We start from the raw sequence: 16,920 nt of genomic DNA, 5'->3' as shown, positions 1-16,920 counted from the left end.
TCTCAAAGTGGAACTGTCTCTTAACTTTGAGGATTTGGGGGATACAGGAATACGAAAATGTCATGTGGATAAAGTTCGGGCTTCAGAGGAACAAGACACGTTCCCAAAGCTGAATCTCAGGAGGTACAGTCACCTGATATTCCAACACCCTCTACTCAAACTACGATCTCTGCAGCTAAAGAAGGCCAACAGCACACCTCTAGTGAAACGTTTGAAGATTTTCCAGAAATCCATACAGACACCATGCCCATCAACAGAGTGACGTAATTCATGTCACTATGTTTTTTGCATGAGATCACCTGACATTGTAATTGAGCAGCTGCTTTCATGCAGTTGTAATACTTAAAAGTGTGGCTAAGTATTCTTTTTTAGGTCTTTCGACACAGTTCTCGATAACCTCCTTTTCTTAGTCATTTTTTGAGTGCTATTATAAAGCAAAGACCTCATATTGGACGGGGATACAGTAATAGTATCATAGGATACCCTGGACATAACAGTACACTAACATTTTAAGTCTAAAGAGGGGCATCCAAGAGGCCAAGTCAGACTATAAAAGGAACATCGAAGAACACCTGGACAGCAATAATGTCAGGCAAGTGCGGATGGGTGTCCAGCATATGACCAAGTACAGGACCAGTCCCAGAGCTGTGGGAGGTGATTTATGGCTGAGGAACTGAACCATTACTTTACCCGGTTTGAAGTGGATCCACCGGAGACAGCCAGACCCCATCCAGAAACCAACAACAGCCCCATCTTCACAATGGGCGAGCACAAGGTGAGACGCACGCTGCGGGCTGTCAACCCACGGAAGACAGCTGGACCTGACGGCATCTCAGGACACGTACTGAAAAACTCTGCAGACCTACTGGCTGGGGTCTTCACCAGGATATTCAACAAGTCTCTGTCTCAGTCCACTGTGCCATCCTGCCTGAAATCCACTGTCATAGTGCCTCTGGCCAAGAAACAAACCATCACCATTCTTAATGACTACAGGCCAGTTGCACAGACCCCTGTGGTTATGAAGTACTTCAAGAAGCTCATCAGGAGCCACATCATGTCATTCATTCCTCCCATGCTTGATCCACACCAGTTTGCCTACAGAGCAAACAGGTCTACGGAGGACGATGTGGCCACTGTTCTCCATGCTATTCTGTCCCATCTGGAGCAGCAGGGGAGCTACACATGGCTGCTCTTCATAGACTTCAGCTCTTTAGGAATAACAACTTGCTCCTAAATACAGCCAAGACCAAGGAACTCATCATGGACTTCAGGAAGAAGGCAGGCAACATCCAGCCACTCATCATCAACAGGGAATGTGTGGGGAGGGTCTCAGACTTCCACTTCTTGGGAGTCACCATTAGGGAGGACTTGACCTCGGGAACACACACTGCTGAGGTAGTAAAGAAGGCCCAAAAGAGACGCTACTTCCTAATGGTTCTGAGGAAGAACAACATCCCTGAGAAACTGCTATTGTACTTTTACCGCTGCACGGTAGAGAGCATTCTGGCCTACTGTCTCTGTGCGTGGTTCACCAGCTGCACAGTAGCACAGAAAAAAGAGCTCCACAGGGTCATTGAGGTCACCCAGCGGATAGTCGGCTGTCCTCTCCTCTCACTAGAAGAATTACATAGTTCCTGTTGTCTCAGGAACATCAAGAAAATTCTTCAAGACCCATCACACCCAGGACATGCATTGTTTGAACACCTGCCGGGCAAGATGTTTCAGACCCATAAAAACTAAGACAAATAGACTGAGAAACAGTTTCTATCCTTCAGCCATCACCATGCTAACTGCTGCTAAGTGGTCAATCTGACTGAGTGCACCTTCATGTTTACAATATAATACACTCTCATGTTTACAATACGGCTCTAAGTCAACATTGGATAAGGGACAAGTGAAATATGACGTATGTATAAATGGAAAAAAGTGTTCTGCTGTTATGGACTATTTTCTCTATATGTTTATTTATTTTATTTATAACTTGAGTGATTGTGTTTTTTTTTATTTTATTTTTGCATTGGAAAATTTCACTTAAATTTCATTATACAATGTCTCATTGTTACAATGACAATAAAGATTTTGATTGCTTGATTGATTGATTGATTGATTGATTGATTGATTGATTGATATGGGAATGTGACCTGTAATGTACTGGCATCCCATTTACAGTTGGCTCCTACTGTGTTCTTAATGATATCATGTTAGAGTGCAGGAGTGGGATTAAAAAATTGATTGTTTTGTAAAGATGCTTGGGTGGACATTTACAATGGAGACAATTAAAATTTGATTCTGCTTCAAATCAAAGATATGCTTCACATTAGTGAAAAGATCTGTACTGACAAAGAAAGCTGCAACACACTCAAGCATGTTTCTTGAGTATGAATAAGTTGTGGGTAGGGTTGTGACTGTCTAAGACAATGAATCACTTTTTATTGTTCACTAAATAGATGGACATACAATAGATGGCACAAATGGTGGAGACAATAAAGAAGTGGACATCATCTGTAACCAAAATGCGAAGGAGTTTTGGATAATACCACCTAGACCAGGGGCCTCATGCATAACGCCATGTGTAGAATTCGCACTAGAACAAGACGTAAGCACAAAAGCCAAAATGTGCTTACGCACAGAAAAATCCACATGCATAAATCTGTGTGTTCGCCAACTTCCGCGTTCTTCTGCTACATAAATCCCGGTCAAAAGTAACGTTCGTGCATGCGCCTGCTGTCTCGCCCCAACTCCTCCCAGAATTACGCCTCTTTCAATATGCAAATCAAAATAAATAGCCTTTAAGCTCAGCCTTCTGTGAAAAGACAATGGGAAAAGCACGGGGGAATTATAAGAATTTCAGTGAATACCAAGTGGAGGCAAGGAAAAACGTACTATTTGTTGGTTTAAACAGTGGAATAAACAGCAAAAGGAAGTTGATCGACTGACATAGCGCGTCGGAGAAACTCGAAAGCTCAAGTTCACAAAGTCGCACAGTGCCGGAAATAAAAAAGAAGTTGTCAGATATCAAAGTCGCCATGAAAACACGAGTCATAGCCCAGCGTCTGAGTGTCATATGAAAGCTTATTAGGCTACAGAGAAAAAAAAGGCACACAGTGGGAAAAAAGCACGAAATGTCAACTTTAATCTCGAAATTTCCACTTTAATCATGTAGTTTATTTTGTCATTAAAGTAGAACATCATAAACTTCATCTTAACATCATTTAATTTACTATTTTCTCAAATCCCGTCATAACTAAAGTAGCACGTTAAATGCTTTGTTTTGTATTTGATCTTCTATGTGTGTGAATCACTACGTGCTTCCGGGTTTTCTCTTCCTCCGACAGGACACAGAATCCATTATATTCGTAATATTACAGCTCTCTGAATAATTAAAATACTGAGATGTATACTTGATATAATTTTCATGATGATAGGAGTTAAAGCAGGTTATTAAACATGGGAACACGGTGGCGCAGTGATTGTGTGTGACCTTCGATGAAATACTTTATTGCAGCAGTACTGTCTCTTTCAAACGTACTACTCCCCAATTCCTGTCCTTCCTTTTCCTTCTCCAAATACCCAATCACTACACAATCAGCTCTGTAATAGACGTTAAGCCATCTTTAAGCTTAGAACGCTGATTTTTCAAAACTTTTAAGGAATATTGAAATATCTTCGTAGTACATGTTTAATTATTCTATCCTTCATGCCAGTCCCAGTGAAGCATACAGTGCGTGGCAGGAACAACCCGTCAACGGAGCGCCAGATCCTTGCTAGCGTAGCGACACCATGTCCCTTAATTATTAACAATATAGATTTTTTAAATGAAGTTAAAGTTTTATCTGTATAATATAATAAACATATTTTGCTTCATTTCATCTTAAAAATTATATCTTCATCATATGTAAATACGCGCTTTATAAGGTGGCTCAGGTTGTACAATATTATAACTGTAGTACTTTTAATAACTGAAACAGACAGTTCTACAAGGTGCACTTGATGGAGTGATTGAGTGCGTTTAGAGCTCTTGGAATGAAACTCTTTTTGAACTGCGAGGTCCGTACAAGAAAGGTTTTGAAGCATTTGCCGTGTGAGCAGCAATTCAAATAGTAAGCATGGTTAAGGCAGCGTGTGCTTGATGCTGTATACCGATAATTCTCTTTCCGATCAGCTGCTCCGAGTGGTGCAGTGAGAATAATATGGAAAAGATGATCCGCTGTGGCAACCTCTAACGGGAGTAGAGAACTTGCGTACGACAGAGTATGAGGTACCGTGGAAATATGTGTGACTTTACGCCAAGTTTAGGTTTTATACATCGCGATTTGAACGTGAAAACGTTGTTACGCAGCATTTCTGTGCGTACGCACCATTTATACATGAGGCCCCTGGTGAGCAGATTGTTTAGTTTTGTAATTTTTTTTCTCTATTCTCTTTATTGACGGATGAAGTCAGTACATGGATTGGGAGAGGATGGGGGGTCATGAGGTTGCTGGAAAGGGGTGTGTGGTGCTCCCGATATCTATGCAAAAGGACGAAGGTCCAAGTCTTTAGCGACCATGGACACTATCCAGTGACCTGAGACAAAGACTGGACTCCTATGGTACTGTGCCTGTCCGGAAAATTCTTGGGTACCATTGGTTTGACTTTGTGTCGAATGAGCAGTTGCTCATGGAGTCCCGATTGAGGCACATTACCTGTATTGTGAGGCAGTGTCAGTTACAGCAATATGGCCATGTGGCGCGATTCCCCAAGGGTAATCCACTTCATAAGATCCACATTGTTGGGGACCCGAATGGCCGGACCAGGCTGAGGGGATGTCCACTTAACACTTGGCTGCAGCAGATAGATGGTCATTTCCAGAGGGTGGGACTGGACTGAGAGTCTGCCTGGGGGGTTGCCAACCAGAATCCCATGCTGTTTTGTCGTGTGGTGGGTGCGGCAACATGCTGTACAAGTGCATGATACCAGACCTGACCTTTTACTGAGTGTCATTGCAATTAGAACTGTGTTAATTTGCTTTTACTAGATTTATGTTTTTATTTAATCATCTTAAATAAACATTTACCATTTTTTTCATTTGACTATTTTTCTTTGACTTGATTTTCTTTGACATGATCCATTCGGTTGTAAGTCTAGAAGCTCAGGAATGTGAGTTATGCCAATTCTCAAGTGGTAAGTGGCATCATAGGAGTCAGCCCCTTCATTTATCAAAATGATGTCAAAAAGGTCTTTCAACAAATTAAACTAAATTAAATAAAAACAGCATAACTTCAGAAATAGTGGTCTTAATGTTTTTATATCAAGAAATTCTTTGAAAAGTTGATTAAAGCAGAGTTGCTAAACAAAACTTAGACCTATCCCATAGCATGAACTGGGCAGGTACGCAACATGGCAGCTACTCTTCTTAATCTGCTGTATGAGCACGTGAAGCATCAAACACCCACATAAAACTGCTGTTTAGTTATTTGTTCTTTGCTTTAAATATGACGCGGTCTTACCTTTTCATTCAGAAACAGATTGATAAACATTATTTGGACTCTAACTTGGCAGTCTGGTGTATGGGAATGGAGGGAGGGTGCTTTAACATTTTCAATGGACAAATTTGAAGTAAATGACAAAAATATGAAAGACTTGTCAAGATGAATAAGAGTGCATTCTGGGAAAGCTAAAAGGCTAAGCTGGACCTTAGAATGTTTCATATAGTGAGTCTGTTTGTAGCTTAGTATAGCTTTGATTCCAATGGGGAAAAATACCCTTGAGCATGTGTGATAAAGTCTTAGTAACATTGTTGTGTTTCGAGAATCTACCTGTTCTTCTAGATGAAGAAAGCCAAGAGCTTACTTTGGGTGAGAAGGGGGGAGAGAGAGTTCTGTCTTTTATTAGAATTTTTTAAAAAGAGTATCCATCCAGTTTACAGCTTAGTTTTCATTCAATTGGTGCTTTGATGTAAAATGGAAAGTTTGGTTCTATTGCTGCATTTCTGACACTTTGAGAGGAGCCACTAACATTTAAATGAGGCTTACTGACTGCTTAGCTGCTGGACACTTTCCAAGTAGTTCTCTTTCTCAAGCAACAATTTTTCTTTTCACTCTTCAATTAAGGATATATATTTTATAATCTAAGGAACTGGTGCAATCTGGGAACTGTTATCTGGGACTGAATGAAGACTGCATGAACCCAACCAGGTTGCAAAATTCTTTGCATTTCTTATATTTGCTGCTATTTCATAATATGCAATTAAATATACTTTTTAAGTAAAAGTTAAAACTCAATGACTCAGTTTGATTATTAATTACTAGCATGGCCAAATGCTAAATTATTGTTCTTTGTCTAGCTGCAGTCCCCTAAGGGCATGAGGGATGCTTTGTGTAGTCTTCATTTGGTGGTAAACCAAGTTAAAGTAAAGGAGTGAAAATTAAACATAGCCTTAGTAAGCAAGTAGTCTGCCATTAGAGGTCCCTAGGGGTAAATAAATGGGGTACAGTAAAGTCAGTGGAACAGGTGCAAGGTAACAAGTAGCAGTTATATAGTGTAAATTGATCAGACTGTATAATATCCCTGGCTGCAATGGGTTTTGAAAATCAAGACAGATGTGTCTTTGATGGAGTCCAAACAAGAGCTGAATCATTGTCATTAAGATGGTGGCTTTAAGTGCCAAGACCAGATATGATGTAAGAGAGCAGAAGTGATGTTTTCAGGGATGAATCAGACAGGTTTTCCCGTGTTTGGTCTACAGAGATAACAGAAGAAGGTTTAGAGCACCCTGCCCTCCCCTTGCTTGGTGTGGAATTACCCTCACTTGGTCCATACAGCTCCTACTCGCATATGTGTGACACAGAACCCACCCCCATCCCAGACCCATTGGGTCAGGCATACCTGTCCCTGAGGCCGTGGCTTCGGGAAAGAGCATCGGCATTGGTCAGCAGTGCACCTTGACAATAAATGAGGTCTTAAAAAGATGTCATTGATTTTTCCTGAGGAAACTGACAACAGTTATGTGATACTCCGTCCAGCTAAGCCCATGAGCTTCACAGCCTTCACACTCTGCATGAGCTTCGGATCGGAGTTAAATTTATTGCGGGAAACTATCCTATCTTCCTATTATAACTCAGGAGATGCACTAAATCTGTGGGTTGAATATGGAATTTTTAATGTTTACTTGCTTCACTCAAATCCTGTAAGTTTCAAACTTCCTCATCTCAACACATTCTGGACCAATCTGTGTGTAACATGGGAGTCGTCATCTGGACTGATTGCCGTTTGGGTTGATGGTAAAAGCAGTGGCAGGAAAGTTTATAGACAAGGACACAAGGTTCAGGATGGGGGAATTGTAATTCTGGGACAAGATCAGGATAACCTGGGGAATGAGTTTGACAAAAAGCAAAGCTTTATTGGGGAAATAACCAGCGTTCATTTGTGGGACTACGTGCTATCGTCTGATGAACTATGTCTTGTCAGTCAAGGACATACTGAGCCTAGATTGTTCTAATTCTAATTCTAATTCTAAAGGGAATGTGATTGATTGGAATACAGTGGGTTATGAAGCTAGAGGAAATGTTTTAATAAAACCTGTTAACAACTATAAATTGTCAGTTAGTTCTTCTAAAATGTGGTGAATAAATGTTGGTAATCTATTCTTATTTGTGTAAGGTGTTCCTGATTAACTTAGAAAGACCAGAAGCTGTACCAGACTATCGAAACATGAAGTTGTTATACGTGGAGTTCAGTAGCAGAATCTCTGCTGTATCTGAGCATCTCCACACATCTCAGTCACATTAAATATGACATGTATAAAGTACAAGAAGTCTAAAGATGGAATTGTGCACTTCCGTGACTCCTTCTTTTGCTACTATTCTGTTCATTTTAATTACTTTTTATATGGATTGTTCTATTCTATTTACAATTTAGGTGTGCTGTATATGTTCACAAATATAAATGTTATAAAAAAATAAATAAATACCTAATTAATATAAAAAAGTATATTCTGTGCAATAAACTTATATCCTCTGTGACAGAATTGACAGGGTACCAGAAGAAAACCTGGGACGCCAACCAGGTCTTCCCATTTAAGATTATGACAAAACAAAAAGGTTCACTCTTTGGCATCTTTGCCCTTGGGCGACAAAAAAAAAAATATTAGGCAACTAGCCAGTAGTCAGGGGCAGGGGCCGTCTAGATGGTTGGTCTTACCAAAAATGACTCCTCCTTTCTGGGCTTTTATGGATGGAGAATTGGAAGGAGCAGAGTCAAATGTCCTTACTGGGTGGTTTCTCCACACTGCAGGCAAAGAAGGAGATGGCAATGCTGGTGATAGCACGTCCCTCTCATCCTGGCAGGTATTACATACCTTGACAGAGCCTGAAAGGAGCTCCTCTGGCGCACATGCATGACAGCTCTTATAGTTTATCCACAGATCACTTTAGTTGGGTTTCTAAAACCTCTAAGAATTAAAGACATTAGATAATTGTAACATTTCAACAGATAAAGGTATGGTCAGCTAGCAAGGTAAGATGGCAAAGCAAAATTCTATCCAGAAAGAAAATTCAGTAATTATGGATTCAGAGGAAACTGGGATGAAGGGAGGTCAAGAGTCATCTGACAGAGGCTATCTAGCCAACCATTCTACAGTTTAGTGCCACTTATCTACATTGAATTTGACAAAAGTCATGGATCTTCTCACATTCCATTCTTGGGCGAGAAAGAATAACTTCACCAAAGCAGAGGTGACACCAAGTGACATCACAGGACATTGAGAAAGAAAGTAAGAATGAGAAAGATTCGGTAAGTGGAGGGTTACATTCTGATGAAAAGGCTTGCAACTTTTGAAGGATGGGCCATTAAATGAAGTCAAACGAAACAAGCTAAAGTGAAATTACTCACTGAAGTAATCACTGGAAAATGACCAGAATCAAAACAAAACATTGTTAATTCTATGAGATTTCTCATGTACAGTAATGGAAACAGACGTTTCAAGGTAAGGAAGGTAAAGGTTTTGAGGTAAGGTAGGGTGACCACAAGAAGGCGCCAATGAACCCCAAACCACAGACACAATAATACCTAACATGATTCCAGGTTCTATAAAAAGGTTTTTATTTGTCTCCAGCACCATCTTTATGCAATCACCAGCTACAATGCACAAATACAAAATCTTTCCTTCCACTTCTCGTAGAGTGTTTTCCACTGCCTCCCAACTCTGACTCAATTAAGTGAGGATGAAGGCTCTCTTTTAAATCCGACCCAGAAACTCCTTCCGGTGTCATACCCGGCATTTCCATGTTGTGTGGAAACCAGTGCAGTCCTCCACTGGCAGCACCTTCTGGTGGTACCTAAAGACCAGGGCTGTCTTAACGTATGGCCACACTGGGCAGTTGCCCAGGGGCCCCACAAGCATTTGGGTACCATGCTAATCTATGTATTTTATGACTTGCTGTCAATAAATAAATACTATACTAAACTTTAAATATTTGTTACTGTCTTAAAAGTTTATTTAGTATAATGGTCACCTCTGCAGCCTCACATGCATGTATGTGTATGGATCTCACGCACTACATAACGTAAAAGCGTATATGTTATCTCCACTTCAACTCAATTCTCTGCAAAGAAATTTCGCAAATGTTTGTGTTGATTAATAATAAATAATTCATAGTAATTTCGTACTGTGTCATCTCCATCTGTATGGTTTACCAATTAAGCATCATTTATATGTTAACATTTTTGTGTTTTTCAAGGCTCATGTTATATTGTTCAAACATTTGTGTTGATTAATTGTTGGTGTTTAATGTTTAAACACTGATTTTTTTGGAAGTACCAATATCATAAATATGTGTTTAATTTTATCAACCGTTTACATTTTTATTTCTGTTAGTGGTTGTGTAGGTAGGGGCCCCAGTGGGGGGCCTATAATGCTGTTAAGACAGTCCTGCCAAAGACCCCTACAAGGCTGTGTTTCCAGACTCCAACTCCCATGCCACCCTGTGGGTGTCCTAATCAGGTTCAGCCCTGAATGACACTGTCACCTCTCATGTGAGGGAATGAACTGCTCCTGGTATGACCAATTGGCCAGTCTATCCATTATGGCCTCCTATCCCTATGGGACCTACAGTAGTTATACACACTAAGATTCTGAATTTTTACAATTTCTATCTATCGACTATTAATATTTTCTAATTTTCAGTTAGGTTTTGGTGTTTTGGTTAGCACTGATTTAACAGCTTTTGACCCTGATTGATTCTGGCAATAAGTTCTTCTCTCAGTCCTCTCATTTAAATTTCCTTCTGAACAACCATCAAATTAATCTTGGCAAAAAAACAGTAAAGGAGAAAGTGATCAACCAAGACAAGGATGTAGCAGGAGGTCATACGCAAAATGCACTAAGAGATGAGTAAGAGATCAGCAGATGTCCTGTAAACAACAAAAGGGGGCAGTTGTCACATATGAAGAAATTTCAAGAGTAATAGCTGAAATCTAAGAGATATGAAAAGTCATTTGGGTGTGTAAGCCATCTGACCAAACAGAGTAAATGTCAGGTGATGTGTATGCATTAATAAGCACTGTTATTATGCAAATTCTGTTGTTTACGAAAAAGACCTCCTCCGTTATTTTTTTGATACAATACAATTTATTTTTTTTTTTAGCCCAAAGAAAAAGAGCCGCAATGGGCTTTAACAGGCCCTGCCTTTTGACAGACCCCCAAGCCTTGACTCGACAAGGAAAAACTCCCCCAAATAAACCCTAGTAGGGAAAAAAAATGGAAGAAACCTCCGGAAAGGCAGTACAAAGAGAGACCCCTTTCCAGGTATGTTGGGTGGGCAGTGGGTGTCAAAAAGAAGGGGGTCAATACAATACAATACACAGAACAAAACTCAAGTAATCCTCAATACAGTTGTGAAAGGCGCTATATAGCACCTGACCCGGCATAGACTACGCAGAGGCATGTTTAAAAATCACACAGGCTTTTATTTTTCTTCACCCGTGGGCACACGTCTTCCCCGTGTCCCACAGGCCCAACACAGTCCCAAAAAGCACTTAACAGTCACAATACCAAGAACTCTCCAACTTGCACCACCACTCCTCCCAGGCAACCTCGTCCTCTTGCTCCCGATTCTGTCTCCTGAGTGGTGGATGCTGGCCCTTTTTATAGCCCACCCGGAAGTGCTCCAGGTGTTTGATCACCTGTGGCTAATTGCACTTCCGGGTGGGGCTGCAGAGATATCCAGGTGGGTTCCTGGCTCCATGCAGCACCCCCTTGTGGCCACCCCAGCTCCCCACAGGGTTGTGGAGAACTCCATCTCCCATGAAACCCTGCGGGAAACTGAGGTACCATCGTCAGCCAGGGAGGCTGCCACCAAGCGTCCCGGGGGAGGTAGTGAGATGTCCATAACTGCTCCCCTGGAACATATACAGAAGGGGCATCCCGGCCAGGCATGGGACCCGGCCGCCTGTCACATAATATAATAGTAAAATAAAAATATTACAAGTACAGAGCAGAATTTAACAGTAGATAATATCATATAATATGATTTGGATTTGTTCAGTGTCCTGGAGACCTCAGCCATCATGTTGCCTTCCCCTATAGGCCATTTCACAGCTGAGTCAGTGCTGGGCCAGCCAATCCAATGAAAGGACCCCTCTACCCGACGATTCCTGCAATCCTCCATCAGAGATGACTTTACCTTAGGCAGGCAAAACAGCTTGGCAGGTGGGCTGTGGCATCAAGTGCCATATTTGAGTACTTGAGAAGAGGAACAGAATAGGTGAGGGTTAGTAACAAATTATAACTCTCATGTTACTTATGTTTTAGTGCTAATGACCAACAACAGAGATGCAGTCTGTACAGTTAATCAGCAGCTCTAGTCAGGGTGTGCTAAACTGAAGTAGTGAGTCTTCAGCCGAGATTTGAAAGCTGAGACTGAAGGGACATCTCTTATAGTAACAGGCAGACCATTCCACATTTTGTTAATTTTCTAACAGACTAATCTGATGAATACTCCCTCTTAGGCATTTGCTGAAGGGATAATTAAAGAACCAATGAACAAGTTTCCTCTTACTTAGTTTCTGCCTCAAAGAGGTTTGATCAAACTTGTCCTAGTACAGGATAAGTGTCTTTCTTTAATTAATATATTTGATTTGTACCACAATAGCCCTCCACGCAGGTTAAACCAGTAATTCAAATCAATCCCATGTAAACTTGAGAAATAAAGAATCAGTCATAGTCATTCAGGACAGAGGAAATTTAGCAAGTCAAAAAGGCAGCAGAGTGAAAACACCCCCCAAAAAAATAAAGTTTTTGTCCAGTATGAAGACTTAGCCTCATGGATGGATCAGGTTCAAAGGTCCAAATCACACAGTGGAAAGGTTGTTACTCCCTAAGTAGTTTTAACACTAACTAAACGTGCAGACAAGTTGTAAAATATCCACAGCAGCCAGAAACAATAAATGAAATGGAAGTATTGAAATCATTAATTTAAGAATAAAAAATAATAACAACTTTAAAAAGAAATTAATAGTGTTCAATATGAGCAGAAACTTGGAAAATCATAATAATTATAAGAAAGCAAGTTATTAGAACGTCATGACTGTGACCCTAATAAATGTCGGAATAGCTAAAATGGTAAGAAGTTGTTTTTTCAATTATTGAATCTTTGTATGATTGTCTGTTTATTATTTGCTAAATATTAATATGTTTTGTTTTCTCTTTTCATTTTGTAGGTACCAAGGTATGGAAGGAAAAGTGTCACATCTGGAGTAGTTGTTGATACCATTCCTGGCTGGGAAGATATAACACAAAAGACAGGGAAGGTCTGTCTCTTGGAGCCATGTAGTCCCCCAGTATGTCAGATGGCAGCATTACTTGGGTAAAGCTCCCATTTGCACCCTCGCAGGGTGTAGGGGAAGGTGATGGTGTGAGGAACCTCATCAGAACTGGCCAATGTTAAGAGTGGTGTTTGACAGAGGTCAGTGTTAGGGCTGCTGCTATTTTTAATATATATAAATGATTTAGATAGGAATATAAGTAACAAGCTGGTTAAGTTTGCAGATGATACCAAGATAGGTGGATTAGCAGATAATTTGGAATCCGTTATATCATTACAGAAGGAATTGGATAGCATACAGGCTTGGGCAGATGAAATTTAATGTCAGTAAATGTAAAGTATTACACATAGAAAGTAAAAATATTAGGTTTGAATACACAATGGGTGATCGGAAGATTGAGAGTACACCTTATGAGAAGGATTTAGGAGTCATAGTGGACTCTAAGCTATCAACTTCCTGTCAGTGCTCTCTGGAACTGTGACAGCTAGGATTGTGTCAAGGCTCAGATCTGGGGAAGGCTACAAAAATATTTTTGCTGCATTAAAGGTTCCAAAGAGCACAGTTGCCTTTCTAATTCTTAAATGGAAGAGCTTTGGAACAACCACGACTCTTCCTAGAGCTGACCAAGAAGTGGTTTTTTAAGAGAGGTGACCAAAAACCTGATGGCTACTCTGACTGAGCTCCAGAGATCCTCTGTGGAGATGGGAGAAATTTCCAAAGGTGGCAGCCATTACTCAACACTCCACTGATCTGGGCTTTGTGACAGAGTGGCTAGACAGAAGCTTCTCCTCAATAAAAGACAAATGAAAGGCTGCTTGGTGTTTACTCCACCTTCAACACAATCATCCCTCAAAAGCTGATTGTAAAACTGAGCAGGTTGGGTCTGAACACCACCCTCTGCAATTGGATCCTGGACTTCTTGACTTAGATGCCCCAGTCAGTTCAGATGGGCTGCAACACTCCCAGAATCATCACACTGAGCACTGGAGTGCCGCAGGGCTGTGTGCTTAGTCCACTGCTCTTCACCCTGCTGACTCACGACTGCAAAGCCACACACAACACCAAAGACTTCATCAAGTTTGCGGATGATACGACAGTGCTGGGACTGATAAGCAGGGATGATGAAACAGCATACAGAGATGAGGTGGAATGGCTGTCTGCATGGTATGAAGACAATAATCTATCTCTCAATGTTGACAAGACAAAAGAGATAATTGTGGACTTCAGAAAATCACATCCTGCCCACATCCCACTCAGCATCAACGGTTCAGATGTGGAGACTGTTAGGAGTACCAAGTTCCTCAGTGTGCACATAACTGTGGAACTTACATTGATATTTAACACCTCATTACTAATCAAGAAAGCCAGCAGAGACTACACTTCCTCACCATGTTCTACAGAGGAACCATTGAGAGTGTCCTGACCAGCTGCATCACTGACTGGTATAGCAACTGCAACATATCCAACTGCAAGCACCTGCAAATGATAGTGAAGACAGCAGAGAACATTATTGGGGTGTTTCTCCCTTCACTACAGGACATATTTTACAAATGAAGTGTCCGCAAGGCCTGCAGCATTGTGCAGGACCCCTTACACCCCTCACATGGACTTTTCACACTTCTGCCATCCAAGAGAAGATACTGCACCATCAGAGCCAGATCTGCCAGGCTACAGGACAGTTTTAAGAAGACTGTAGGTTGTAATTGCTGTCAAAAAAAGTACTGAGCAAATGTTCTGCCTACTCGGTTTTTTACTGGCAAAAAGCTTTTGCTTTGCCTTCCTAGAGCAGGGGCGTCGAAGTTAGTGATCGGTTTTTGCTGTTAATTAACTTCTTTTGCCTTTGTTTTAATTGAAGTGACTCAGACCCCTTAGTTGTTTCTTTTTCCTTAATTAGCAGCCAAACACAGACACAAAACAAGCCGTCACATGACCAGCTAACCTGTGTCCATCACACAATAGCTGAAAATAAAGAAAGGCGAAAGTCTCAGTAAAACAAAAAATCAACAGTTTTGGAAATGTCTGCTGTGGCAAAATGAAAGCAGCAACAAGCTGTGGAATTAAATAACCAGTTTAATTAACAGCAAGAATCAGCATCTCATTAAGAAACTGGTTGGAGTGAAATTGGTTGGAGTTTGAATCCCCAGTTTAACTGGTCATCTGTTGGCTCATTTCATGTCTCATTTCTGTTTGGCTGTCATTTAATGAAGAAAAGAATCAATTCAGGGGACTGAATCCTGAAAAACAGGGCTAAAGAAAAGAAGTTAATTAGCAGTGAAAACTGGTCATTTATTACAAAAAGGGCTAAAATGAAAACCTGCTGCCACTGCGGCCTTCCAGGCCTGGAGTTTGACACTCCTACTAGCGAGGATTGAGTGTTGCTCGATGAGGAAAATAAATGAATGAGTTCAAATGAATTTAGCACAAGGCTTCATCATATGTCAACCTTGTCGAGAGGTTTACTTACCTTGGCAGTGACATTCATGTCTCTGGTGACTCTTCCTATGAAGTTAGTAGATGGATCGGGAGAGCATGGGGGGTCAAGAGGTTGCTGGAAAGGGGGGTGAAAGGTGGGCGCTCCTGATATCTATGCAAAAGGACGAGTCCTGGTGCTTCCTGTCTTGCTATATGGTTGTGAGACGTGGACGCTATCCAGTGACCTGAGATGAAGACTAGACTCCTTTGGTACTGTGTATCTTCAGAGAATCCTTGGGTACTATTGGTTTGACTTTGTGTCAAATGAGCAGTTGATCATGGAGTCCCAAATGAGGCACATTACCTGCATTTTGAGGGAGCATCAGTTACGGCACTACAGCCATGTGGCGCAATTCCCCCAAGGGTGATCCAGCTCATAGGATCCTCACTGTTGAGGACACCAACAGCTAGATCAGGCCCAGGGGATGCCCACATAACACCTGGCTGAGGCAGATAGAGGGTCATTTCCAGAGGATGGGACTGGATTGTGTGTCAGTGTGGTGGGTTGCCAACCAGGATCCTGAGCTATTTCGTCGTGTGGTGGGTGCGGCAACGTGCTGTACCAGTGCCTGCTCCCCAACCTGACCTGACTTGACCTGACCTTCATCATAGCAAAATGTGAAAAAGTAAAGTGGTCTAATTACTTTCTGAATCTGTTATATAAATGAAATATCTCTCGTTCATTTGCTATTTGCTACTTTCTGTTTGGTGGGGTATGAGAAGTGGTGTAGCTGGGGGGTCAAGGGGGAACATCTGTCCCCGGGCGCAGCATCCAGGGGGCGCCAAATTGATGTTACGAAATTTTAGAATGAAATGTTTTCCACTATTAAATGCACTAAAAAGTAAATAAAAAAACATTTGCATACTCAGTCCATCACTCCATCAGTATGAGGATATCTTTTTCCGATGTTTTTTGTCTCTTTCTGATTTCGAAGCATGTATTAGTTCTATGTACCCAACAGACAATAATTTATCTCCTCCACTACTCTAACATGCTTGACTCCCACCCAGAAACATTTTGACGTTATTAAACAGGTCGCGCGACTGACATGAGGCTTTAGTGTATCATTGTCTAAGATGTTGCAAACGCCATTTCTGTGCCAAGTGATTTGTGTTTATGTGTTTGATAGAAAATTGATTGGGCTGTGGTGATGTATTCTAGTAGATGGCTGCAAAAGTCTAGACGTTTCTTCATCATATTTTCGTATGAATAAATTGTAAGTAATGCAGTTTTTATAAATAGATAATTATTTTGCTTTATAATTTGCTATATACTTTCTTTAAAATCATTTTTAAATGCAGAAAATGATTTTTTTCTTACAAAAACTAATGACGGATTTTAAAGAACACGAGGCGGCGTTATCATTTTCGGAGACTTATATCATTTTTTTTTTCTTAAAATACTAGCATTTTAAATACATTTTTTAAAATTTTCTTTCCCTTCCCCATTGCATTTTAGCAAACAGGAGGGGGCGCAAAAACTTCAGTTGTCCCCGGGCGCTGCAAACCCTAGCTACGCCTCCAATTTTTCATGGAGTATTCTTGGAACAGATTGCTATGCTTGGCTCTGCTGTTTTCACCTGTTGAGTTGTCTGCTGTTTGTTTTGGCTTCCATCGCAGTTCCTCTTTCCATCTGTTACTAAC

General features: G+C 40.9%; 1 protein-coding gene across 1 annotated transcript; it reads left to right on the top strand.

Moving 5' to 3' along the window:
* The first annotated feature begins 6,942 nt into the window (after positions 1–6,942).
* On the top strand, positions 6,943–7,480 carry LOC120534648 (C-reactive protein-like). The gene has a single exon (XM_039762238.1). It carries the CDS (start codon positions 6,950–6,952, stop codon positions 7,478–7,480), a length of 531 nt encoding a protein of 176 aa, XP_039618172.1. The 5' UTR covers positions 6,943–6,949.
* The last annotated feature ends 9,440 nt before the right edge of the window (positions 7,481–16,920 follow it).

This window comes from Polypterus senegalus, chromosome 8 (assembly GCF_016835505.1).
Source record: "Polypterus senegalus isolate Bchr_013 chromosome 8, ASM1683550v1, whole genome shotgun sequence".
Lineage (NCBI taxonomy): Eukaryota > Metazoa > Chordata > Cladistia > Polypteriformes > Polypteridae > Polypterus > Polypterus senegalus.
The sequence above is the reverse complement of the archived record's forward strand: the minus strand, read 5'-3'. Positions and strand labels throughout refer to the sequence as shown.